Source organism: Nelusetta ayraudi, unplaced genomic scaffold, assembly GCF_046127955.1.
Source record: "Nelusetta ayraudi isolate G7.1 ecotype Tasmania unplaced genomic scaffold, CSIRO-AGI_Nayr_v1 ptg000042l, whole genome shotgun sequence".
NCBI classification, from domain to species: domain Eukaryota; kingdom Metazoa; phylum Chordata; class Actinopteri; order Tetraodontiformes; family Monacanthidae; genus Nelusetta; species Nelusetta ayraudi.
The window spans coordinates 18,636,508-18,662,345 of record NW_027466092.1 but is presented as its reverse complement, the minus strand read 5'-3'; the positions used below and the strand labels follow the sequence as shown (position 1 = coordinate 18,662,345).

Genomic DNA, 25,838 nt, shown 5'->3' with positions numbered 1-25,838 from the left:
ACCTTCATTATAATGACACTGCAATAATTCTCTGCCGTGTGTCAACTTGTTTCAATGAACCAATAGTCAGCTGGTAGCGTAAATATCACCAGACTACTCTGTAAACACATACAGGTTTATTCTTTCCAGCATAATTTATTCTCAGTCTAATTCTTATTAAACTAATGTAATAACGCTTTTGTCGTGTCTAGTGAAACACCGTCCTTCGAAAGACTGAGGTTGTTAAGAGTGGTCAGTTTAAAAAAAGACGGTGATGACAAAATTAAAATTTAAACACACTGGACTCCTACAGTATCCCACCACCACTGTACCTCCCACGTCGGTACGCAGTGACGTCAGTGAGAGAAGATGGCGGCTGTGCTGAAAGCGGAAGGTAAATGCTTTACCAGTCTGTTTTTTTTTTTGTTTTTTTTATCAACTCCTTTTCATGCATATCAGCAGTGCCTGGAAGCGTTTAATATGTTGGTACATTACATATAAATAGTCTTGGTTGACTGGTCGAGATTGACGCGTTTAAACCCAAATTTCGAACCCTGCTGCTAATGTAAGCAGGCGTTTAATCACTGCTGATAAGGAGCTGCTGTTAGCTTAGCAGCGGCTATTGGCAGTGTTGACAACCTGCGATATTTACTTAAATAAAGATAAAGACTTTTATTTTGTTTTAGGTGATGAGTTCGTGGTATAACTAGTTCTACCAACGTGTGAAAGCGTGCTGTCGCCTCCTCTAATCCGTCGGCCGTGTCACAGCGAGAAACGTCAGACCTGAGGTTAGCTTGCTCAGCGGGTTGGTCGGAGCCGAGCTCCGGTATCCGGGGGGGGAGAAAAAGTTCCGAGCGGCGGCGAAAGCATTCACCGTATCCCGCGGTCTAAAGTCGGCCTCCGGGAGGTTGGGAATGCAGCTTTGGGACAACACTGCTGTATGTGTGTTGATTTTTGTCATAATTTTGTTACTTATGGTTGACACACACACTAGCGGAGAGCGCTCGATCCACACGAAGTGATAAACCCAGACAAATGTGCAACCACAAATGACGAACACACTGTCCATTAGAAAGAAGCCGCAGATTCAGCTGTTGCCAGGCAACAGGGAGATAGGTGGGAGTGTTTGTGTGAACGGGTGTGTGTGATGGTGCCCAGTTTCATGCCATTATGCAGTGGCTTTCGTTTTTCTCTTTTGCTATGTGTGAATAAGCAGACAATATGATTTGCAAATAAATTACCGGATGCAGTGCATCAGACTTAAATCACATCTCACGCACACTGATGTCACAGTGTGACGAAGTTAATCACTACTTTCCTGTGCGTCTCTCTTTCTCCGTATCTATACATGCGTGCACACAGTGAGGCAGTGCAGGTGGCCTTGGGTTGCATGAGACCTGTCCATGGACCAGTCACCATGAGCATCAAGGAGATGGTTTCCACAGAGTCAGGTAAGTCCAACACCGCAGCTGCATGCGAACAGTCTTGTTGCCATGGTGATGATAGAGCACTTTGTCAATTCCTGTCTGTCTGTATCGGCTGTATGTTGTCTTCCTGCTCATGTTTAACTGGTTCTGTCGTTCTGTGTGTGAAATAAATATATTGACTAATACTCTTAGACATAGGTGTCAAACTCTGGCCTGTGGGCCAAATTTGACCCACAGTGTTATTATATTTGGCCCGCGAGGCAATGGAGAAATCACTGTTAGAGCGGCCCCCCCACTATTATGCAGCACATGTCCTGCTAGTACTACAAATCCTAGAGTGCTCCGCTAGTATTTTGGCAAGTCAATCGAGACAGTTTGCTCATTGAAGGATATTATTAATGAATTGGGTTGTTGTTATTTAATGTTTAAATGTATTATTAGCCCGTGCAAAGAGGTTGCTGTTGAAATTTAAATCAGAAGGTTGCAAATTAAAAAGAGGACTATGATTTTTATTGACATTTTATTTATTCTGATGAGGTTTTTCAATTTGAAATTAGATTTAGCATGTTTGCAATATGAAGTCATTTATTGTACAGTATTAAGCTTTTCTTGTTCCATATTCAGTGTTGAAGCAAAACTTGTTTGGGTCCATATAAAAAGGTTCACTATTCTATCTGGAGGAAGATTTGTTTTAGCCTGTGACTTTGTCCACGTTTTACATTTTGGCCCCACTGTGTATTTGAGTTCGACACCCCTGCTCTAAGACACAGAGTCAGTGTCTTTGAAGCGTTGACATTTTTGCCATTACTGTGAGTTTGCGTGTGGCTGCAGCTGACTGTTTTCTCTCTGTGCAGACAATAAAGGTCCCAGGAAGGTCTTTCTCCCCAACAAACTGCTAGAGTGTCTCCCCCGTCTCTCAGGGTTGCCTAATGAGCGCCTAAGATGGAACACTAACGAGGTGACGGCTTCGCTTCTCGACCACCAACGGGGTTGATCAGACTTGCCGTCCATTCAAACAGGAAGTGTTAGTGAATAAGTGAATATTGATGGCCCTCTGTTTTGCAGGAGATTGCTTCTTACCTGATTTCCTTTGACCGACATGACGAGTGGCTCTCTTGCTCCTTGAAAACCAGGTACGACTTTAAAGCTCGCCAGTCTACACTGAGGAGTGAGGACACAGTGCACCAATGACAATGTGTCCATGTGTTTTAGGCCAAAGAATGGCAGCATCATCCTCTACAACAGGAAGAAGGTGAAGTACAGGAAGGATGGATACGCTTGGAAAAAAAGGAAGGATGGCAAGACAACGAGAGAGGACCACATGAAGCTGAAGATCCAGGGCTTGCAGGTGAGCCGCTCTGCTTTTAATGGGACTGGCTAGCGACTGGCTAGCGACTGGCTAGCCCCAACACAGTTTCCTAGTCAATATGTGTCCTGATCAAGTGTGACTGCCTCTCTGCTCTTCAGTGCCTGTATGGCTGTTACGTCCATTCCTCCATTGTGCCGACATTCCACAGACGATGCTACTGGCTGCTGCAGGTACCGCACAGACACAGGCACACGGTACAATTCAGAGGCAGGAGGTGCTTGACAGTAATGTGTGTGTGCTGCAGAACCCAGACATCGTACTGGTCCACTACCTTAATGTGCCATCCCTGGAGGATTCTGGGAAATACAGTCCACTGCTGTGTACTTTGTCTGACCGCCATGATGGTGTGAGGTGGAGCCGTGACGACCTGCTGAATCAGCTGAGACCCATGTGTAAGTACACACACATACACACAGAGTGGTCCACATACTGACACACAATTTGTGGTGTTGTCAGAGATTCTCGGGCGTTGATGTGCGTTTTTCTAAAGTCCCAGTGATTGTCACATCCCGACGGATGCAAAATTTCTCCACCGCATTTGACCCATCATCCCCTGGGGGAGCGGTGGGCAGCAGCGGTGTTGCTCCCGGGAATCACTGGGTGATCCAACCCACCGATTCCAAGCCTGATCACTGAGTGCCAAGCAGGGAGGCAGTGGGCACCATTTTTACAGTGTGTGGTATGACCCGGCCGGGGTGAGCTGGTGCTAACCCGTCTCTGCTTCAGTCCACAGTATGAAGTGTTCTGGAGGCTCAGAAGACTTTAGTATCGAGGACTTGGTTCAGCACATCCTGGAGCGACAGCGAACGAAACCGCAGCCACGCACACACACCTGTCTCTGCAACACCGGCCAAGGTAACATGCAGCTGTGAGGCAACATCACTGTGATCACTGTGACTATCCTCTGTGTGTGTGTGTATGTGTGTGTGTGTGTGTGTGTGTGTGTGTGTGTGTGTGTGTGTGTGTGTGTGTGTGTGTGTGTGTGTGTTCTCAAAACTGAAAAATGAAGCAATATTGTCTCAATTTGATTTTTAAGAAAATTTTAGTGATTGTAACATTTGCTGTTGACATTTCACTGTGTGTGTGTGTGTGTGTGTGTGTGTGTGTGTGTGTGTGTGTGTGTGTGTGTGTGTGTGTGTGTGTGTGTGTGTGTGTGTGTGTGTGTGTGCAGTCTCTTCAGGTCTGAACATTCCTCACCGCTGTAACAGCACCAAGCATCGCATCATCTCCCCCAAACTTCCCCCCTCGTCCTCTGAAGCGGGGGAGGGGGGGGTCGGAGGAGGTGCAGGAGGTGCAGGAGGTGGAGGAGGTGGAGGAGGTGGAGGAGGTGACTCCAAACTGCCCCTCCTCCAGGCTCAGAGCAGCCCCGCATCATCACCCCGCCCCCCAGTGTAAGTGTGAGACGGTGCATGTTCGGGCTGTGCTATTCATCGATTTTAAATCAAAATCTTTGTTAACCTGATGGTGTCGTTCAGACCCGATGCAAAGCGCCACGCACCTCCACAGCCGGCACGTCAGCGCCAGACCGGGCGCGTCAGCGTTTGGCTGAAGGAAGCGAGAGTTTTGTTGCTACAAAGGGCAAGAAAATCAAGTCAGTCGTGGTGAATGGGTACAGCTTGAAAGATTATGGTTAGATAAGATAAGGAGCAAAGCACTCCCCGCTGCAAAGTGCCTGAATGGCTGCACTGCTGAAGACTGCGCCTGGCAAACACCACAAGCCAGAGTGGGAGCAGTGTGTTGCTTTGTGGCCCAAAGACCTGCATGAGGACCAAAGGCCGGTGTTTCGGATCAACTCGCTATTCCGGCTCCCTTTGTTGACTCACAACTGCAGTTGTCCTAGCTACAGCAGATGTTAAAACCAGGAAATAATTCCGTAGGCTTCTCTCGCCACCACCTGTTGGTAAATTATTTTTTCCGAAGTCGCGTACGACGTGCACTTGTCTCGTTTTTGTAGCATATTTAACGAGAAATATCACGTAACCCAGTCGTGCACTGAACGGTGTGTTGTCGCCTAATGTCACAAGCGCTGTTTGATTCTCACCTCTCTGTGTCTCCTCTCTCAGCTCCGCCTCCTCGCCCCCCCAGCCCCAAAGAGCTGCCATCGCCGTGGGCAACCACAGCAGCAACTTCTACGACCACCACCACCAGCACCACCAGCACCACCACCAGCAGCAGCAGCACCAGCACCAGCAGCAGCAGCACCACCACGCCAGCCTCGCCACGGTGGCGCTACCTCAGAATGCTCTCATCCTCATGGCGACGGCAACCGCCATCGCAGGTGGAGTCGGGGCGGGTGGAGCGAGAGGAGGAGGAGGAGGAGGAGGAGGAGGAGGAGAGGAGGCGGGGCCAGCCAAGAGTCTGTCGTTCAGCCAGTCCACCAGACAGCTGCTGCTCTCCCCGACGCTGCCTCCTCCCGCCGCCCAGCCGGCCTCCCCCTCGCCCCCCTCTTCCTCGCCACCCGCGCCCTCCCCCCTGCCTCCCCCAGCTCCCCCGCTGCAGGCCCCAGGCGTGGCCACGCTCTCCCTCACCCTCCTGCCCTCCCCGGTCATCGGCGGCCTCCTCCTGACCCCGTCCTCGTCCAACACATGCCCTTCCAGCCGGTCACCTCCTCCTCCCACTCTTGCTCCTCCTCCTGCTGCTACTGCTGCGTCTCTCACCTCTCCCCCATCCTCACCCTTACCCACTCCACAGCCACCCTCCCCACTGCCGACCTTTGACCCTGACTCCTTCCTTAACTCCCCCAAACAGGGTCAGACCTACGGCGGGCCAGCTCCTCCCTCTTCGTCCTCCCCCTCCCCCGCTCTCTGCTCCTCCTCCCCCCTGTCGGCCCCCTCCCTGGCCCTCTCCCTGTCGCCTCCCTCCACCCCTTCATCCTCTGTCTCTCCCCCATCTGACCTCTCCTCTTCCTTCTCTGACGCCGACAGGCGAGATTCCGCCCTCGCGCTCTCCTCTTCCTCCTCTCCCCCGCTGTCTGGCCTCCCCGCCACCCTGACCTTCTCTCCCTCCTCCTCCGTGGCCCCGCCGCTCCTCCCCCTCTGCCTGGAGCTGGCATCTCTGGAGGAGTCATCGGGAGTGAGGGAGGAGACGGTGGAGAAGGGAAGGGTTGATGGCACTGATGACGATGATGATGATGAGGGCAGTGGTGGTCCTCCCACCAAGCTGGCTCTGCTGCAGGTGAGACCTCGCTGGGGCCGCTTCTGCCTAGACAAGCTTTTTCACTGACTTACATTTCAGAATCAGAATCAGCTGAATTGGCCAAGGTTGTGCATGCCGAGCAGGGGATTTGACTCCGGTTTGTCTCTGTTCTCACGACTGAGATAAAAAAAAAACCACACAAAACAAAAAGATAATCAGCAAAACTAAAAAGTAAACAAATGTGCAACCTGGTGGTGGAGTAAAAGAAAAAAGAAAAAAATATATATATGTATATAATGTATACTTGTATACTTATGTATACTTATACTGTAACAAGCAAATACAAAAGAAACTTAGGTGCAGCAGTAGGAGATGGAGCGTGGTCAAAAAGCAGTGCAGTATGAGTATTGTAAACAGGTGAGGGGGACGTGATGTTTATTGCGCTGTGATTTCTTTGCATCACTGATGTGCACATACATTTATTGCAGAGAGGAAGGCACATATCATGTTTGAATAGAAAAATGAAGGTTCCTATTAAAGCCAAACATTTCTTTCAATACTCAGAACAGTCAATCCCATTTAGTACAATTTCTAATACACCAAGGTCTGCAGAAACTGTGCATACGTAACTAAGCTGTAATTGATTTCCATCAAAGTCATTGTTGAATATTTTTTGATTGCGTCACGTTTTCCCTCAACTTGCTAAACTCAAGAGGGCATTTGGTTGCAGCTTCAGGCACCACAGGCCTGACTGCATTACAGCTACTTAACTATTGCATCATGCACAACAGGTACAAGGGCAAACATCAATGATGTGCATGATATTTAAGTGCTAATAACACAATAATAGACTATTGACAATATGATGTGTTTGGCTTCTTGGTGAGTCAATGTATTTCATATTTTAACCTTGTATAGTTTTGTATTTTCACTTGTTTGTTTTGTTTTTTCAGCTAATTTGGGAGCAGTGATGATGTATGTGTGATCCATTTAGGCTATAGTTTATTTATATTGTTTTTTTGTTTTGAAATTCAGACCAGCAACAGCCCGCGCTCATCCCCGCAGCAGCATGCTAGTGGCAGCAGCAGCGGCGCTGCGTCCCTCCTCCTGGTCTGCCAGGACCCCTCGAGGCAGCTCATCCAACCTTCTGATGAAATGGAGGGACCAGCTAACAGCCACTCATTGGTCCTTACGGCGCCCTACAATCACCATCCTGCTGCCCAACTTCCAATTGCCAACCGGACCCTGGTGCCAGAACAGAAACGGGCCGAACCCGACCCCAGCCCGTCCGCTGATGTCATGGATCACATAGTGATGGGCCCCATCGAGGTGAAGGAAGAGGCGGGGCGGGAGTACGGCGCCGAGGAGGCCTGCGTGGACGCCCAGCTGGAGGACGAGGCGGAGGAGGCGGAGTCCTGCAAGCAGGGAGGGGAGGAGCTGGACATCTCCTTCGACAGCCAGTTCCCGGACCTCATCTCCGACTTCATGACCGAGGAGGCCACTCCCATGACGGCCCAGAGCCCCGCCCCGCACGCTGCACCCGCCCCCGCTGCTGTCTTTCCGACAGGAGTGCGCTACATGGTGCCCCCCCAACCCTCGCCCTCCTCCTCCTTCCTACCCTTCCCCCATCCGCTGCCCTCGTCCTCCTCCAGCCGCCTCGCCTCCATCACTGACTTCTCCCCAGAGTGGTCGTACCCAGAGGTAACCAATCAGCAGCAGCAGCAGCAGCAGCAGCAGCTCCACCTTTCATACCTGTCTCACTCGCGTTCAGGGGTGGGCAAACATTTTGACTAGTGGGGTCACAATGGGTGCTAAAATGTGTTTGGCCATGTTTGCTCAAGCTACTGAGTGATATGTTAATAGCTGCACTATATTGTTCATGAAGATGTAGTGCTGCTCTGTCGTCGTTTGTCTTCCTGGCAAAACTGAGAGGAAGAGGAAACACAGCTGAGGCTGGATGGGTGGATCTGTGTATAGTGACCCAGTGACAGCCTTGCCAGCCTGCCAGAGTCCCCGGCCGTCACCCCAGTTGAAGCCCTCGCAGCTCGTGCATGCTGCAGTTTCAACCGTTAATCAAGTCTTTTGGCAACCCGACACCAACACAGTAAACTACACAACTCTAATAACCACGCTGCCAGATCCTAACCCTACCACCACACATAGGATATTTGTGGTGGTTATTCATGTGAAATGAATCTCTCAACTCTGTTTGGCCCATCCATTGCAAGCAACTCAAATAAGTGGTCAGTTTGGTGGATGGGAATTTAAATGTTAAAAAATGTTGTTTTGAAAAAAATCCTTCCACTTATTTGTTTGTTGGAATGTGACAATTAAAATGAAGTGTTTTCAAAATTCCCAATGGTACTTGGCAGAAATAACACCTCCCATCAGTCTGACAGCTCTGTCCCTTCTACACCAGTGTTCTTCAACCTTCAGCCACGGCACATTTTTTACATTGAAATTTCTTATTTTTTTTGCCTAATAATGAGAATATAGTTCATTTATTTATCCTCACTCAGTGTGAAAGCTGGGCTTCTTTAGATGCACACAAAGCGGTTGTCCTGATTTCCTTTTGAAGCAGGTGGTGTTGAGTTGTGTTTTATGTGTTCATTTCTGTCTGCGTTCAGGGAGGAGTGAAGGTTTTGATCACGGGACCATGGAGTGAACAGTCGGGTCGGTACTCGTGTGTCTTTGATCAGACCGCCGTCCCAGCGTCGCTGATCCAGCCCGGGGTGTTGCGCTGCTACTGCCCAGGTACACACGCACGTGAGCCATTTACATGCAATGTGAAGTGCCAGTGGAACACCAGGATGTCTCTCGGAGTCTTTTTAATTTTTACTGATAAGTTCCCGTCTCTCCGACAGCCCACGAGGCCGGGCTGGTGTGTCTGCAGGTTCTGGAGTCCAGAGGTTCCGTCTCCTCGTCGGTGCTCTTCGAGTATCGAGCCAGGAATGCCAGCTCGTTACCCAGCTCCCAGCTCGACTGGCTCTCGCTGGACGGTCAGTCGGCAGGCTTTGCCCTCTCACTGTCGGCATCGTCTATCTGTCACTCAGCTATCCATCCACCATTATCAATGCCCACTTCTTCCTGAAGTCAGGGTCGCGGGGGTCTGCTGGAGCCTAACCCAGTTGTCATAGTGTGAAGGCAGGGTGACACCCAGCACCAGTGGCCAGTTCATCGCAGGGCCACATAAAAAGACAAACAACCATTCGCACTCACACACAACTCAGGACAATTCAGAGTTTCCAATTCAGGTCACATGCATGTCTTTGGAGTGTGGGAGAAGCCGGAGAACCCGGAGAGAACCCACGCAGACACAGGGACAACATGCAAGCTCCACGCCCGAAATCAAACCTACAACCTTCTAGCTGTGAGACGGCAGCGCTAACCACTGCACCACCGTGTCGCACATCGCTAAACTAATACGAGCCAAAAAAAATGGGAAACGGCCCCCAACACTGCAGTGTTCATCTCAAAAATCCTGAATGTCAGTGATATCCTGAGTGATATCACTGACTGTATATCACGGACGACTGAAGCTCAGGAGGTGGAGTGGGTTGTCCAATGACAGAAAGGTTGGCAGTTCAAATCCCGCTCCATCCCAGTCTGTCGTTGTGTCCAAATGGGGCTGGCAGCGCCTTGCATGGCAGCAGCCACCCATTGGTGTGTGAGTGTGTGAGTAAATGGGCTTCGGGTGCCTCGGACCAAACACATGTTGATTCAGTCTTCCTCAGTGCCATAACGGATCCGATTGTCTGGGCCTCGCACCTCCTTAATGTTGATATTTTTATTTGGGAGTTTATGGTTCTGTCCATTCACTAAACTGATTCCCACCCCCCCACCCCACCCCAAATGTGGTGGTGAGAGAGTTTCATCGCGATGAAACGCTGAAGGTGCCGCGTTTTGATGAAATCGTGACACCTTGTGGTCAGGTTTGGCTCATTGCAGTGCCCATCCAACAGGACGCCATCAACAGCCAGTATTACCATGTCCTTTGATTCTGACTCTGATTTTCAACCATTTACAACACACACCTTCCCACCCCAAAACAACACAACAGCAAACCCAACTCAAACAAATGCACCTGCGTATGTGAGGAGGGATTGAATGAGCAGCAAACCAGGATTAGAATGAATTGAAGTTCCCTCTCCAGTGGGGAGCTTTGAGCTTTCTTGCACATTGAGTTGGTGTGCAGTGTAAAGAATGGCCAGATGTCTGGTTCACTCCCCAGATGTTTAAAGGGCAGGACCTGGTCTACCAGCTGTCCCCAGATGCTGAGTGTTTTGTTTTATAACTTTAGGCTCCGGTCATTTCCTGATGTTCGCTCCCTAAAGCTGAACTTGGCCAGCTTGTGAGAAAGCCTTTTTCTTCTGGACCAGGAAATGCTTTTTGTCTTTGTGATCCACGTGTTAATGTTTTGGTGAATAGTTGTGTGTGTGCTGGGAGTGACGGTGTTCACGCAAAAACTTCTTAACTCTCAAAGTGACTCACAAGGTGTGTTGTTAGCATTGAGGGATGCATGTGCTAGCTCTGGCTGTAGGCGGGCGGCCAAACTTCACCATGAAGCTCAGTGTGCAGGTGAGCTTTTCTACCTGGGTTCTACTTTTGTCAATCCACTTTACACAATATCATACTTGCACAATAAGACACTCCTGCAAAACCTTCTTACTTGCACCAGTGTGTGCAGAGCTAGTTTAGATTCCACTGAGACAGGTACAGAGTGATGCTGTTCCCACTTGTTGACAAGTAGTCCCAGTAATTACATACTGCAGTGCTGTTCAACCTTTTGAGCCACAGCCCATGGCACACCGAACCAAAAATATTATAAAATGACACTCTTTTTTACCTAATAATGACAGTTTAGTCCCGTCACTTATTTATACTCACTTAGTGTGAAACATGGGCCTGTCCTATCCTGGGAGGAATTGAGGAAAATAGACTGACATTTCTTATATAGCACAGTCACTACACAATGGAATGTGGATATTTTAGGCCAAACGTATAATATTTGGTGATTTTGAGAGGAAACGGTGACATCAAGTGGTTACATTTTATATTACAGCACTTTTTTCCCCCCCTTGTCCTGTCTGGCCATAATGACCAGCAGAAATGTGTCTAAAAGTCTTTTTTTTTTAATTCTCAACAGTAGAGCTTGTGACTCGAGAGTGTGAATCACACAGGGTCTGTACAGGTTTTATTGTATTTTATTGTAGTAATGATATTCTGGCCATGAGCGGACCGAGGGAGGGACAAGGAGTAGAGGGGGAATAGAAAGTGGACCTAAGTCAGGGGGAGAGGGACAAAGAGAGCAGCTGGCAACAATATCCAATACTTTGTCAAAAGCAGATTGCAGCACTCTTCCACTTACCCTCCCACTGCCAAGCTTGCCGGTGAACTACGGTGGCCTGCGCACACAAACTGTCCTTGCAAATATGGCAGCTAACTGGGAGCAAGATCCTTATTGATGTGTGCATGTTCTTAAACATAAATAAGAACTGTGCTATGGCTTGGAAAACCAAATTACTTTTATTGTACTGCGAATATACACTTGCATTAATATTTTATGGGCAGTATATTAAGATTTTCCCAATAGAAAAATCATAAATCAGGCCAAATTCTACTCACTGGACCTTTAAGTGGAATTGAATAACTTTTCACATCACACCTGCATAATCTCAGCGTGCCACTGGTGCTACACTGGTGGAAAAACACTGGCGTAGTGGTTCATGTCCCTGTTGTACTGAGGTCAACCACCAGGGGGAGGACTAAGCTCGGAAAGGCAGTGTGTGCTGGGGAAAGAGAAGGGTCTAGTAGCGAGTATCAGGCTCGCAGCCAGGAATGTGAGACAGACATGCAGCAACAGTAGCGCGCACACACACACACACACACAAGTGGGCTCGCACACTGCCCTCAGTAACTCCCAGCATGCCTTGCACCTGTGTTTGTCTCTCTCTAACTAGTTGATCCTCACACGGCCACTCAGTCTGCGTGTGTGACTTAATTTAGGGTGTGTGTCTCTCATCTGCTTGTCGACACCTCTGTGTGTGTGCGTGCGTGCGTGTGCTAGACATACTTAACTTTTGCCGTGACATCATACAGTACCCAGAATGCTCCTCACCTGTGCTCATACACACTCACACACACACACTCACACACACACACACACACACACACACACACACACACACACACACACACACACAGTGACTCACAGAAGATGGAAGACTGTCAGCAGCAGGACGCTGCCGGTAGGACTATTCTGACCCTGTGTGTGTATTAGGTTCTGTGCGTGTGTGTGTGGGGAGTGGGGGTGGGGGGGGGGGAGTTCCTGTGTCTGACATGCAGACATGGCTGATTTGTAACCACGGCAACCAGCCGGAGGCGGGACCAGGTGAACTAATGATGTGTTGAAGTGGAGCTTGTGGGCACCGCTGAGAGAAACTTGAGGTTTAGTGATCTCACGAATACGCCTTACAACGTTAAGTCGCCCCCTGGTGGCCGGCGGCTGCAGTGAAGCCCCGAGTCGCTCCTAGCTAGTGGAGTTAGCAGGGTTAGCTTAGCAGCTTAGCCGCTTAGCCCGAGTTGTCTGGGCAGCTGATTGAACTCGTCGGGGCGGTTGGTGGGTACCTTTGTGTGTGTGTGTGTGTGTGTGTGTGTGTGTGTGTGTGTGTGTGTGAGAGAGAGAGAGAGAGAGAGAAAGGGGGTGAGAGGGAGTGAGTGTTTGTGTGCTGCTGTGCATACAGGTCACAGTGTATCTAGGCTATATTAGGGAGTCCACTTTTATTTCCCACACACACACACACACAGAGGCAGTGCCAGGATAATTGAAGTCATTCAAGATAGTTTCCACGTGAGTGTGTGTGTGTGTGTGCAAGTTTAGAGCTCCCTCTTTTACTCGTTGTTGAAGCCGACTTTTCCATTTATCTTATGGTTAAAGCTACAGACACATACACATTTCACACATACACACACTGACCTTGTTTTCTTCTTTGTTCAGTTCACCCTGTCAGTCCAGAGCTAAGAGTTGGAACTGCAGCTGATTGGAAGCAGATCTCACTGTGTGTGTGTGTGTGTGTGTGTGTGTGTGTGTGTGTGTGTGTGTGTGTGTGTGTGTGTGTGTGTGTGTGTGTGTGTGTGTGTGTGTGTGCGCAGACAATCAGTTTAGGATGTCCATCTTGGAGCGTCTCGAGCAGATGGAGCGCAGGATGGCAGAGATGGCAGCACGTAATGGAAGCAACCAGCAGCAGCAGCAGCAGCAGCAGCAGCAGCAGCAGGGCTGCCAGCTGGCCACGCCCCCTCCCCCACCTCGACCTGAGGAGCAGGAACAGGTGAGAAATGAGAGACAGGGCTGACAGGTGTCTCTGAGATGAGACCAAGAAGTGATTTGTTAAATGGATGATTTCTGTTGCCATCCCAGAAACTGCACCACCACCACCACCACCAAAAAAAAAACAATGCTGTGGCATCAGTAGTCAGGGAGTGAAAATAGATGGCAAGTCGACCTCTGCCAAGAGCCGACAAAGACTCTAGTCCAAGCATGGGCAAACTGCAGCCCGGGGGCCATATGCGGCCCATTAAGCTTTTTAATCTGGCCCGCTGAACTAGAAGAAATGATATTAATAGTAAGCAAGTCATAAAACAGCTGGATTTCATAATTTCTTTCAGTATTTTAAGAGTCATTTCAATGAAGGGTTAAACACAGTGGGGATTCAATGACACTGATTTTGTTGTAACTTTGCTTTTGTTCATTTTCAATTGACATTAAAGCACATGTTTTCTACATATCCCATAATATATTTTATCCTATGAGGTGGGTCACCAAATCACCCCATGCATCTGCTCCTGCTCCGGCCCCTCTGTCACATTTTAGCACTCACTGTGACCCCACGAGTCAAAGAGTTTGCCCACCACTGACAGTCTCACTGATTGCACTGATTGCACATGCTCAGTGACACAGTTAGCTTAGCCTCTAATAGCACCACCCAAACCTTCCATGCATAACCCATAGAAAATGTATTATTGGACAGGCTCTCCCAGTATAGACTGCGGCTAATGTGATGTAAAGAGCCCACAAAGGGGAAGCAGGAAGGGGAAGTGAGTTTGGGAAGTTCAGGAAGCATCTGCGGTCCAAAAAGTCCCATCTAGTGAATCTGGTCTGTTTCTCTGTCTGTCTGTCTGTCTGCCAGTCTTCCCAGTGGTTCGAGAGGAGGATTGTGGGAGTTTGCGAGCGAATGATGATGGGCGGCCAGTGGCCAGTGGCGAGGGGGGGCGGAGAGAGGCTCCATCATTCTGTCCGCCACCGTGGCATGACGCTGCTCCACCTGGCCGCTGCTCAGGGCTACACCCACCTGATACGCACCCTCATCCACTGGAGGTACACACACACACACACACACACACACACACACACACGCAAAAAACTGACCTTACGGAACTAACTTACGGAAAACTCACCTCCCTTTCGGTTTCTGTTGCAGGAGCGTCAACAGCGACAATCTGGACTTGGAGCAGGAAGTGGATCCTCTCAACATTGACCACTTCTCCTGCACCCCACTGGTACACACACACACACACACACACACACACACACACACACACACACAAACAACAAACAAACACAAACACCAAAACAAACGCATACAAATGAACACAAACGCATACAAACAAACACACACACACACACACAAACAATCACACACACACACACTAATGCCGAAACAAACACACACACACACACACACAGAGTACACAGGGTACACAGATATATGTACATATCAGCAGGCGATCAGTCAATCAGTGCGCTGCTCTCATGGTGGTTGTGTGCTGCAGATGTGGGCGTGCGCTCTGGGCCACCAGAGGGCAGCAGAGCTCCTGTACGGCTGGAACAGCTCTGCACTGGGGATCCCCGACTCGCTGGGACGCCTCCCGCTGGCTGTGGCCCGCTCGCGGGGTCACACTCGCCTCGCCGCGGCGCTGGAGGAGTTGCACACGCACATGACGTGCCAGGACACGCCCCCGCCGGCCACGCCCCGCCCACCGCCGTCACCGGTCTCCACCAGCCCAGACACGGGTAACGCCCTGGATGCACCCCCCACCCAATGGAAGCATCTGCGGTGGTTTACCAGCAGTGACTTAGTGTTGCCTGGCGGGTCTCTGTGTTCCAGGTCTGAGCTCCTCCAGCAGCCTGCCGTCCCCCAGCGAGCCCTCCTCACCCTCCCCCAGCTCCGCCTACTCCAGCGGCCCCACCCCCATGGACACCTCGCCTTCCTCCCCTACCTCCTCCTCCCCCCCCTCGAGCCCTTCCTCCTCTTCCTCCTCCTCTCTCAGCTCCTCCCTGCCTGTCTCCCCCTCCTCCTCACTGCCCCTCACCCCCTTCCCTCCGGCGGCCGCCTGGGGGGTGGAGCCTGGCGCCGCCTTGACCTCCGGCAACACAGGTGAGGAGGGGAGGGTCACTGGGCATGGATGGATGGATAGATAGATAGATGGGTAGATATATGGATGGATGGATGGATAGATGGGTAGATGTATGGATGGATAGATAGATAGTTAGATGGATAGATGGGTAGATGTATGGATGGATAGATAGATAGTTAGATGGATAGATAGATGGATAGATGGATGGATAGATAGTTAGGTGGATAGATGGATAGATGGATGATAGATGGATGGATGGATAGATGGGTAGATAGGTGGATGATAGACGGATGGATGGATGGATAGATAGGTTGATAGTAGATGTACTTAATTGATCCCAAATTGGGAAACTACGCTGTTGTGCACTAAACACCACACACAAAAAAATCAACTATACAATAATTACAGTAATCACAAGAAGAAGAAAAAAGAAAGTTGGTTGCATCTTCTGTCTTCTGGCTTTGAATGTTGCCATCTTGCAGGTCTGGGCTGCTCCAAGAATTCGCCTCTCTACCTGATGGACTACGAGAGCGCGTGCCCCCCGTCTCCCGGCCACATCCACCACGGCAGCGGCCAGCGGGACCACATGGCCACGCTGGAGGAGCAGCTGCTGAGCTACAGCGAGAACGCCGAGAACGAGGGCGAAGACGAGTACCTGGAGGAGAAGATGCTGCAGGTGCACAGCTGGGAGCCTCTCTGCCCCCCCCCCCCCCCCCCCCCCCCCCACACACACACACACACACACACACACACACACTCTGAATCTCCATGTGATGTTGAGCTCCTGTTTGCTCTGCTTGTCACCGCACACACACACACACACACACACACACACACACACACCAGGTGGACATGGCGACGCTGGCGGAGCAAATCATCGAGGCGACTCCTGAACGAATCAAACAGGAGGACTTCCCCAGAGGAGCTGAGTCTCCGCTCAGGGAGAGGAGAGACAATCCAGCCATGCAAGACACCTGGCTGGCAACCTACCTGGACACAGTGGACACGCCCACTCACTCCCTGCCCAGGTGAGCCATTAATCAATCAATACAATTTTTTATTCATTGTGCGCTAAATCGCAACCAAAGAAAACTTGGGAAATGTCCTGCAAACATATTTATCGTGTGTGTGTGTGTGTGTGTGTGTGTGTGTGTGTGTGTGTGTGTGTGTGTGTGTGTGTGTGTGTTTCCCTCCAGACGGGTATGCCCCCCCTCACCCCTCAGCGCCCTGGCCCTCCAGCGGCTCCGCCCCCCTTCCTCGGCAGCGTGGGCGGAGTTCCTGAACGCGTCGGCCAATGGGAAGATGGAGAGAGACTTTGCCCTGCTGACGCTGACGGACGGCGAGCAGCGGGAGCTGTACGAAGCAGCCCGGATCATCCAGAATGCCTTCCGGAGATACAAGGCACGTTGCACCAAACGCAGCACGCTCACTTTTCCTTCACCACACTGCCCCCGGTGGCCAAAGCTGGTAACACTGCTGTGTCTTGGCACAGGGTCGCAGGCTGAAGGAGCAGCAGGACATGGCTGCAGCTGTCATCCAGAGGTGCTACAGGAAGTATAAACAGGTGTGTGTGTGTGTGTGTGTGTGTGTGTGTGTGTGTGCGCGTGTGTGTGTGTGTGTGTGTGTATGAGCCTCACTAACACTGAACTAACCTGCTGTGTCTCTCTCTCCCTGGCTAGCTAACATGGATAGCTCTGAAGGTAATATGGCTGAGCAGTAGAACCAGTAGATGTAGCCTCAGTGTGTGTGTGTGTGTGTGTGTGTGTGTGTGTGTGTGTGTGTGTGTGTGTGTGTGTGTGTGTGTGTGTGTGTGTGTGTGTATCATGTGATCTGAGGAGACTCACACTACCCCCAGATGTTTTCACACTCGCATGCAGGTGCTGCCTCCTGGTCATCAATCGCACTGGCCAACAGTGTGTAAAGCCGCTATTTCAGGGCTGTCAAACACAAAGTGGGACCACATTTTAAACCTGGACAAAGTTGCGTGCCAACATTAATATTTATTGAAAAAATTAATGTGAACTTTTTTTTATATGGACCCAAACAGGTTTTGCTTCAACACTGAATATGGAACAGGCAAAGCTTAATACTATACAATAAATATTAATATTGCACACATGCAAAATTGAATTTCCAATAAAAAAAAAAAATATTAAAAATATTATTTGCATCCCTCTGGTTTGGAGTTCAACCTTTTTCCACGGCCTAATAATACATTTAAAAGTAAAACAGCGACAATAAACCAATTAAGCCATCGTAATTCAATTCAATGAACGTCCTGTCCTGGTTGAGCAGAGCATTCTGGGATTTGTAGTATTAGCAGTACATGTGCTGTATAATAGCAGCAGGCCAGCTCTAGTAGTGATTTAATATCGCCTTGTGGGCCAGATATAATTACACTGCGGCCCAAATTTGGCCCGCAGGCCAGAGTTTGACACCTATAGGTTAAACAATCACCTCAGAGAGCAGAGGGAATACTACACCCAGTTCGACCCGCTAAGTCACGTCATACGACGTAAAGGTTCGTCTCCTTCACCTGGTTCCTCGTTCCATCTCAGCTGGAACTATTTTTCCACCTCATTTGTCTGCTGCGCTGTGGTCTTTGTCTGTGGGGGAAAGGGGGAAAGCAAGAAAAAGCACTAACCCTTTGCCTCATTTGCTTCCATGCTGCTTTTCATTGTTGTTTATTAAGTTTTGTTTCTGCTGCAGACCTGGATTTTTTTTAGGCAGTGGGAAAGCAGCTGTGCCCCCATTGTTAGCGAGGTCGATTCACTTTTTCATAAAAACCTGTGTCAACCTGCTGTTTTCAGTGGGGACACCCATCCATCCACTTTCAATACTTGTTTCATCCTGAGCTTATTGTTGCCGGGGTCTGCTGGAGTCTATCCCAGCTGTCATAGGGTGAAGGCAGTGTGACACCCAGGACAAGTCCCCAGGACATCGCCACATAGAGACAAATGAAGACAACCATTCGCACACACACGCACACACACACACACACACACACACACACACACACACGCGCACACACACACACACACGCACACACACACACACATACATCTACGGTCAATTCGCCTCACATGCATGTTTTTGGAGTGTGGGAGGAAGCTGGAGAACCCGGAGAGAACCCAGGCAGACACAGGGACAACATGCAAACTGCACACAGAAAGGTCCCAGGCCCGGAACCAAACCCACAACCTTCTTGCTGTGAGGCAACGGACCACTGCGCCACCAGATCGCCTTCAGTGGGAACATTCTTGTCATTATCAGATCGGGGAGTAGTAATTGCTGCAAATTAGAATGCAAGTTGAAAGACAAAGGGTAAAATTCGAGGCTTTGATCGGTTAGCAATTAGCTAACGACAACAGCAGGTGGATTAGAACAGCCGCTGCAATTGAAAGCATCCCGTGTCTCTGGAACAGGAAGTGGCGGTGTGATGGGCCTCTGGCCTGTGGACAGGCCAGGCCGGGGTGTAATCAGCTGACTGGTTTGTCTGCGTATGGCACGGCTGACGCTGTCCCTGTGTTCCCTCAGTACGCCCTCTACAAGAAGATGACCCAGGCGGCCATCTTGATCCAGTCCAAGTTCAGGTCCTACTACGAGCAGAAGCGTTTCCAGCAGAGCCGCCGAGCCGCCGTCCTCATCCAGCAGTACTACCGCAGCTACAAGGAGTACGAGCGCCTCAAGCAGGGCCAGAGGGGCGCCGCAGGACACAACCCCCGCTTGAAGTAAGAGCAACAGAACAACGGGTTCGCTCTGGGAGGATTCCCACTTCCCACTAGCCAGATTTGTAGAGCCCAGTCAGGCCAGTAGAACCTTGAACCTTTTGTTTTTAATGATGTACGTACTGGGGATGCGACGGTACAGTTTTGATAGTTTGGGATGCATCATGGTTTTTGGGCCACAGTAACGGTACGCTTTCCATGTCTTATCCGTCTTATATATATAAAACTACTCTGACTAGGAAAGGCAATATTGTATTGTAAAAATAATTAAAAGAACAGATATAATCACTTTATTTTAAAAAAAAATGCACTATTTAACCCACTCACAGCCGAGTAAAGACAATTTCATTCATTTTTAGACTGAGGACTCAAATAATTTATCATGGGATTTTATTTTGGTTTTATTTTTCACAAATGATGAAATATTTATTTTTAAAAGGCTGAAAACAAATGTATATGGACTATGGACAAATGTATATGGATATACTATTACACTCAATAATCTTAGAAAATGGTCTCAGTGTTGATGCGTTGCGATGATGACATGTTCGGTAAATGCAAAAACCGTGTTCAAAGACATGTTGGTCTATTTAATAGCAGTGGGTTGCAGGCTTAGGCAGGTTGTTATTGTTATTGATAACTACGGGACCACACCACTAGTTTCTGCTCCTGAGTGGATCTACTGACACAACATGCGCGGCTGTGCTAAGTTTAGATACAGTTTTGTGACTGCCTGAAACTTACCAAACTGAACAGGGTGTACCTAACGGTTGGGTAAAATACCCAATAATGTTGCATCCCTAGTATGTACCCACGTCACATATGGTCCCTGCTAGGTGTCTGGGGGGCTATTGATTAATGATGCACTCTGACTGCTCTGATCAGGGGCTCATTCCTGACCAAGAAGCAGGACCAGGCTGCCAGGAAGATCATGAGGTTCCTGCGACGCTGCAGACACAGGTGAGTCTCCATGTGTGTGTATGTGACTGCCACCCCTCCGCTGCGCACAACACTCGGCTCAACACGCCTTCTGGTGTCCCGCAGGATCAAAGAGTTGAAGCAGAGCCGGGAGCTGGAGAGGAGAGGAATTACCACCTAGACCTCTGACGCCACCTCCCCCCACAAACTCCAGCAGAACCGAGACTCCAGGAGTCCTGCCTTCCACATCAGGCTGGGCTGCTGATCACTGCACCTCCACCTCCACCTCTCTCCTGTTATTTTAACTCCCTCTCTCCCTCCCGACCTGTCACTCTCTCTCCCGGCTGGATTTAGCAGCGTGGCTGTAGTTTAACCGCCTCGTCTTCTTCAGAGGCGCTGACATTTGACCTTCGGTTGACTTCTGTTGAACATCTCGCAGCAGGAGGAGGTGGCAGGTGCACCTCGTCCCTCTCATCCACTCCCAGACTTCTCCAACAAACCAGTTGACCTTCCTCCAGTTTTTGGTTTCGGCTAACTTGCAACCTCCTTGCACTCTTGTCCCATAATGCGGTTCTGCTGAGAGGTCAGCTGAGGGTGAACAGACGTGTTTCATATGTAAATAATGCCGAAGCTATTTAACAATCATATATTAACGTATAGAGATCTATATTCTCATGTCAGATTCTAGAAATTGTTTATTTATTACAGCATGAGCTGTGTGTGCCTGTGTGTGTGCGTGTATGTGTGTTGCACGGATGTATGGTTGAGTCTTAAAGAACCCACTAAAACCTCGGACTGCTCAGAAGTGGATGTCACGTCTGCGTTGATGAGGTCACCAATTGGAGCTGGGTCCCTCCAGCAGTTACCGTGTTCCTGTCTCTCTCTCCCTTTTTCTCTCCCTCTCTCTCTCTCTTTCTCCCCCCAACTCACCCGCCTCCTTCCTGCAGTGGTGTGACACTGTGGTTGTCGTTTGGCTGTTAAATATTTGCATGAGTTTGTTTTTAATTGTCGGAAAGTCCAATGCAACATTCTGCATCTTGAATAAATCAGCTGTTTGCTAATCCGCCTGCCTCTGACCGTCACTCGGGCAAATTAGCGCCACTTTGCAGTCACAGCTGCCGTACATCTGGCGTCGTAACAGTTCAAACACACGCTCTCAACCTCGGGTTTCATTTTCGCACATAATACACAGCAGTGGCTGAATGTTTGTACTTCCACGTTGAACGCTCACCGTGTTTCATCACCTGCTTTTAGTAAAAGTGCCAGAATTTGTTTTATTTTATTTTTTAAATACACCATTAAATAATTATTGAGATGTCATCAATTCATTAAAATGCCAATTCACACAAACCGAACACATAGGATAATTGACCTGTTTAAAAATTCCAGCTCCCGTATAAATCTAGTTCAATCGACAAACTCGATTTATGACGAGGCGGGATATTTAAAAAATGAATTGGCATTTTAATTCAGTACAAATGTATGTATTTAATACTAATTAATGGCAGATTTGGGTTATTTGATAATTATTTGATTTTTTTTGGCACTTTTACACCTTAACAGCTGATAAACATTGCGGTTACATAAAGTTAATTTTACAAAAAAAAAAAGAGAGAGAGAAAGAAAAATCCCACAATGCATCGCGTGCTTAGTTGCTAGGATACCGCAAAGTAGCTGTCGCGACCAAGCGTTCTAGTTGAGTCAGTGGGTTCGAAGTCAGACACGGTTCGGACTTAGTCTGAAACATAAAGCCAGTTACAAAAGGGAGAACATCTCCGAATATTGACGAACATTTCCATTGCGTCCATTACTTTGTGGACTCGAAGGTTTTTAAACGCCACAGTCTCCGCTAGCCATTCCGTTAGCATGCGGGGCTAAGCCGTCGATCGGCCTAATGGAGCGGCCAGACCGGCTCAGAACGGGCCGCCAGCTGCTCGCCAACCAGCCGTACGACGAGAGCCTGGAGGCGGATGACGTCGATGAGGTGGCAGGTGCCTACGGCCAGAGACAGGTAAAGACCAGGAGGCTTCAGAGGTGCGGACCTCAGACCTGTTGACCTGAAGTCCGTAGACTTGCACACTGAGTCAGTAAACTGGTCGAGTTTATTATTCTACGCTGAAGAATAATGAGCCACATAAAGGGGAGATAATTCAGTAAGATGTTTTCGAAGCGAGCCTGTAACTAATTCCTCCGAGCCCGCAGCGGGATGCTTTTAGGGCGAGTCGACGGTGTAAACATGTAGCGCCTAGTGGTCAGAAAGCATATTGCAAACAAGGGCAGTATCACGTGGTGCTTCATTTTTTTCCCCCCACCTTGTTTATGTTGTTGAGCTGAGATGTCAGGATGAAATGGCTGGACCTCGATCCTGACAAGTGGACCCACGAACTGTGTCAAAATAAATGCTTAAACATATGGAATGTTATTTAATCGTAGTGAAATTATCTTCCTGAAAACAGGTTGTTTTTTTTTTTTTAAATGGATCACATTACGTTTTGCGTAAAATGCAATTGTCTGTGACAAAGCAGGAACTCCCTGCTTGCCTGGCCGTCACTCGTCTTGTCAGTAGTAAAACACAAGGACATAAATGGAACAAACAGTGATGGGTGTTGATATCTGTTGCAGCGTTGATGTTTTCACTATTAATATTGGCTATAATCGCCATGGCCATGGCCATGGCCAATAACTATGCTGCCAGTCAGTCTGCAGCCAGGCAAACACAGTTTCGCTGTGGATGCTGTCAACGCTCCATAGTTGTTCCTGGAATGGGCTGATGGAAAAAGTCGCAGCTGGATGACAGATTTTAGCGCAGGTTTGGTTTTTGGAATCCTGATATCTCAGCAGAGGGAACAAACGCTGTAGACAAAGAAGCCTGTTGGTCCTCTGCGACTTCTTGCTGGCCAAGAGAGAGAAGCAGAAGGTCCCCATGAGGCTAACCCGCACAGTCTTTCATTTCAGTTGGACTCCAGGAAAAGGCAACGTGGGCTCGTGTCGGCTAACAGTGGCAGTTTCGATTATGACGAAGAGCCCAAATCTCAGACGGGGAGTGTGACGGCAGGCCGGCAGAGGGCTGCCAGTCCGGATGAGGAGGACGAGGACGAGGAGGAGGATTCCGATGAAGAGGACTCGGACGACTCGGAGCCCAGCAGGGCGCCGGAGGGGGCGTACGACCCAGCCGACTACGCCAACCTGCCGGTCAACACCAAGATCAAGGAGCTGTTCCAGTACATCACCAGGTGAGCGGGCCAGACCCTCGCAGCGGCTCCTGCCAGTGGGGTCCAGTCCTCTCACTGTGGTCCCGTGTTGGCAGGTACACCCCTCAGTCCATCGAGCTGGAGCACAGCCTCAAGCCCTTCATCCCAGAGTACATCCCTGCCGTCGGAGACATCGACGCTTTCCTCAAGGTAGTGTTGTGGTACTGAAGGTTGGTCTTGGTGTCCAGACCACTTTTTAAGGGTCTCGGTCTCACCTTGGACTTGGAGGCATTTTTACTCGCTCTTGTCTCTGTGTCGGACTGGACGCATTTGGGATTTTTGCTCCAGACCCGTCAAGACTTAATGGCAGTTAATAACAGAAATGGATCCAGTTGCTTCACTCCCAGAGTGACACGCCCCCATATTCCGTGTTCATTTGTTTTTTAATTTAATGAAGCAAAGTTGTTTTTTTTGAAAATGCTTCAAAATAGCTGGCAAAGCAGCAAAATATTGCATAAAATTATTAAAAGATACCTGGCTGAAAAGAAATGTTGCTGTTCCATTTATGTAGAAGCAAACTTGAATTTAAAAAAGATGCTGGTTGTTTGTTCTGTTTTGTTGTTTTTCTTTGGTCTATACAGTCTCAATACTCTCTAGTCTTGCTAATGTCTTGGTCTCAGTTGGTTCGGTCTTGACTACAAGACTACCTCGAGGTCCTGCCCCTACTCCCTCGCCGCAGCTGGGAGCTAACTCACTGTTAGCGCATCCTCACCGCCGTGTTCTGTCGATTCCTTCAGGTGCCAAGACCAGATGGGAAGCCAGATGACCTCGGGCTGCTGATGCTGGACGAGCCCAGCGTGAAGCAATCTGACCCCACAGTCATGTCACTGTGGCTGTCAGAGGACAGCAAACAACACGGCACCCCCGAGGTGTGCAACAAAGACCCAACAGACGCACTTACACACCAAAAACACCAGTGGCGGGCCATGCGTTTCACTCCTTGGCCTTCAGTGGCATCATACTAAGTCAGGGGTGGTCAAACCTTTTGACTGGTGGGCCACTATGTGTTCAGGAGCAGGAGCACATGGAGAGTGTTTTGGAACAGACAGAACAGACTATGAATAATGATTTTATTGACACATTTACAACAAAATCCTTTTGTGAGTATCGTTCGGCCAGCAGAGAAGGCCTCAGCGGCCCTGACCGTGGCCGCTCTTCCGTATCTCCCACCCTACAGATAAAGAAGGTGACCAGCGTCCCCTGCCCTCAGTCCAACCCCCGACCCGTGGACAGCTGGGTGGACAGCATCAGCGCGCTGCACCGCTCCAAACCTCCGGCCAGCGTGCAGTACAGCCGACCCATGCCCTCCATCGACAGCCTGATGCAGGAGTGGCCGGCGGAGCTGGAGGAGCTGTTGCAGCGCCACCCGCCCCCCACCGCCGCGCTGGCCTGCAGCACGGCGCAGTACGCCGACCTCGCATGCGCCCTGCTGGACATCCCCGTGAACTGCAGCCGCATCCAGTCGCTGCATCTGCTGTTCAGCCTGTACCTGGAGTTCAGAGGGCTGCAGCACTTCACGCACACAGGGTAGAGCGTGTTACCGTGTGCTTCTTTCCTGTTTCAATAAAGCCTTTCGCTCTCGCCTTTTAAGATTATCGGCTGAGTTAATAGTCAGCGTCTCCTGAAGAGAATAAAAAATTCAATATTGTTTGTACAAATATTGTGAGTGAATTTGTCATATTGGCCTGCTTCTCAGAGGTGGCAAAAATCTCCTTAGTCTGTAGAAAGTGAAAGTGAAAGTACAGATACTTGTGTGAAAAAATACTCTGGTAAAAGTGAAAATATTTATTCAACTGCTTCAATCAAGTAAAAGGAAGTAAGTACATGTTTGGAAATGTACTTATAGTAAAAAATAGTCAAAAGTAGTTTTTATTGCCATTAATGAAACAACAGATTGGTTAATATTTTTTCAAAAATGAAAAAATGTGATAAAATAATCAACTGACCAGAGATCAAAGGTCTTGATGAGCACCCGGATCATTTTGAACAGCTTTGCTACTCTCAATACCATAGTTTTTTAACTGCAGTACAACTAAACTGTAATCAGTAATAGTTATGACCAGTCACAGTAACCAGTATGACACTTACAGTAACCAGTTATTTGCATATTTTTCCCTCTGTACTGAAAAAGTACTGAACACTGATCCCAAAGCTGAGCTACTATAACCTAGCTAATAATCTCCCTCTAAAATATCATCCACTAACCTTATATTGAACTATCCAACAGCATCGTTCAAATTGCTCCACTCCAAGCTGCAACAACTGTAATTAAATTGTAAAGTAAATTAGTTTGAATAGAATTTGTATATTTTAATTAAAAACTAACAAGTATGTTGTTGTTGTTGTTGTTGTTGTTGTTGTTGTTGTTGTTGTTGTTGTTTTTACAACGTCAGGAGAAGAAAATACAAATATCTGTGTGCAAAATGTAGGGAGTAAAAGTAAAAAGTCGTCAGAAAGAGATAATACTCAAATAAAGTACACCTGAAAAATCTTACTTACAGTAACGAAGTATTTGTACTTCATTACTGACCACCCTTGCTGGTCCTTTTGTTTTGACAACAAGCCGTCATGTCAAATTTTGTGATCGTCTCTGACGTCCACGCCCCCCTTCCCACCC

The 25,838-nt window shown here is 48.9% G+C and overlaps 2 protein-coding genes and 1 long non-coding RNA gene across 5 annotated transcripts; 2 read left to right on the top strand and 1 right to left on the bottom strand.

The window, feature by feature from the left end:
* The first annotated feature begins 289 nt into the window (after positions 1–289).
* camta2 (calmodulin binding transcription activator 2) lies at positions 290–21,031 on the top strand. 2 transcript variants are annotated; one of them, XM_076035199.1, is made up of 26 exons: positions 290–373; positions 1,342–1,430; positions 2,261–2,364; positions 2,472–2,539; positions 2,619–2,754; positions 2,874–2,945; positions 3,020–3,167; positions 3,502–3,630; positions 3,947–4,166; positions 4,839–5,949; positions 6,946–7,611; positions 8,538–8,664; positions 8,775–8,909; positions 13,063–13,238; positions 14,097–14,284; positions 14,388–14,466; positions 14,740–14,980; positions 15,075–15,344; positions 15,807–16,000; positions 16,171–16,352; positions 16,521–16,725; positions 16,817–16,888; positions 17,004–17,024; positions 18,862–19,055; positions 19,938–20,012; positions 20,097–21,031. In XM_076035199.1, the coding sequence occupies exons 2-26, from the start codon at positions 1,370–1,372 to the stop codon at positions 20,149–20,151; spliced, it is 4,929 nt and encodes a 1,642-aa protein (XP_075891314.1). In that variant the 5' UTR covers positions 290–373; positions 1,342–1,369; the 3' UTR covers positions 20,152–21,031. The 2 variants fall into 2 exon arrangements, with proteins under 2 accessions (XP_075891314.1, XP_075891315.1); XM_076035200.1 differs by lacking the exon at positions 17,004–17,024.
* A 588-nt stretch (positions 21,032–21,619) lies between these two features.
* On the top strand, positions 21,620–24,879 carry ift46 (intraflagellar transport 46 homolog (Chlamydomonas)). Of its 2 annotated transcripts, none has more exons than XM_076035202.1 (5): positions 21,620–21,981; positions 23,007–23,203; positions 23,278–23,371; positions 23,959–24,090; positions 24,399–24,879. In XM_076035202.1, the coding sequence occupies exons 1-5, from the start codon at positions 21,865–21,867 to the stop codon at positions 24,750–24,752; spliced, it is 894 nt and encodes a 297-aa protein (XP_075891317.1). In that variant the 5' UTR covers positions 21,620–21,864; the 3' UTR covers positions 24,753–24,879. The 2 variants fall into 2 exon arrangements, with proteins under 2 accessions (XP_075891317.1, XP_075891316.1); XM_076035201.1 differs by having other exon boundaries at positions 22,926–23,203.
* Positions 24,801–25,802, bottom strand: LOC142894072 (uncharacterized). The gene is made up of 3 exons (XR_012927767.1): positions 25,721–25,802; positions 25,427–25,483; positions 24,801–24,939 (listed from the first exon to the last, which is right to left on the bottom strand). It is a non-coding gene; the product is annotated as an uncharacterized LOC142894072 (long non-coding RNA).
* Positions 25,803–25,838: the final 36 nt, after the last annotated feature.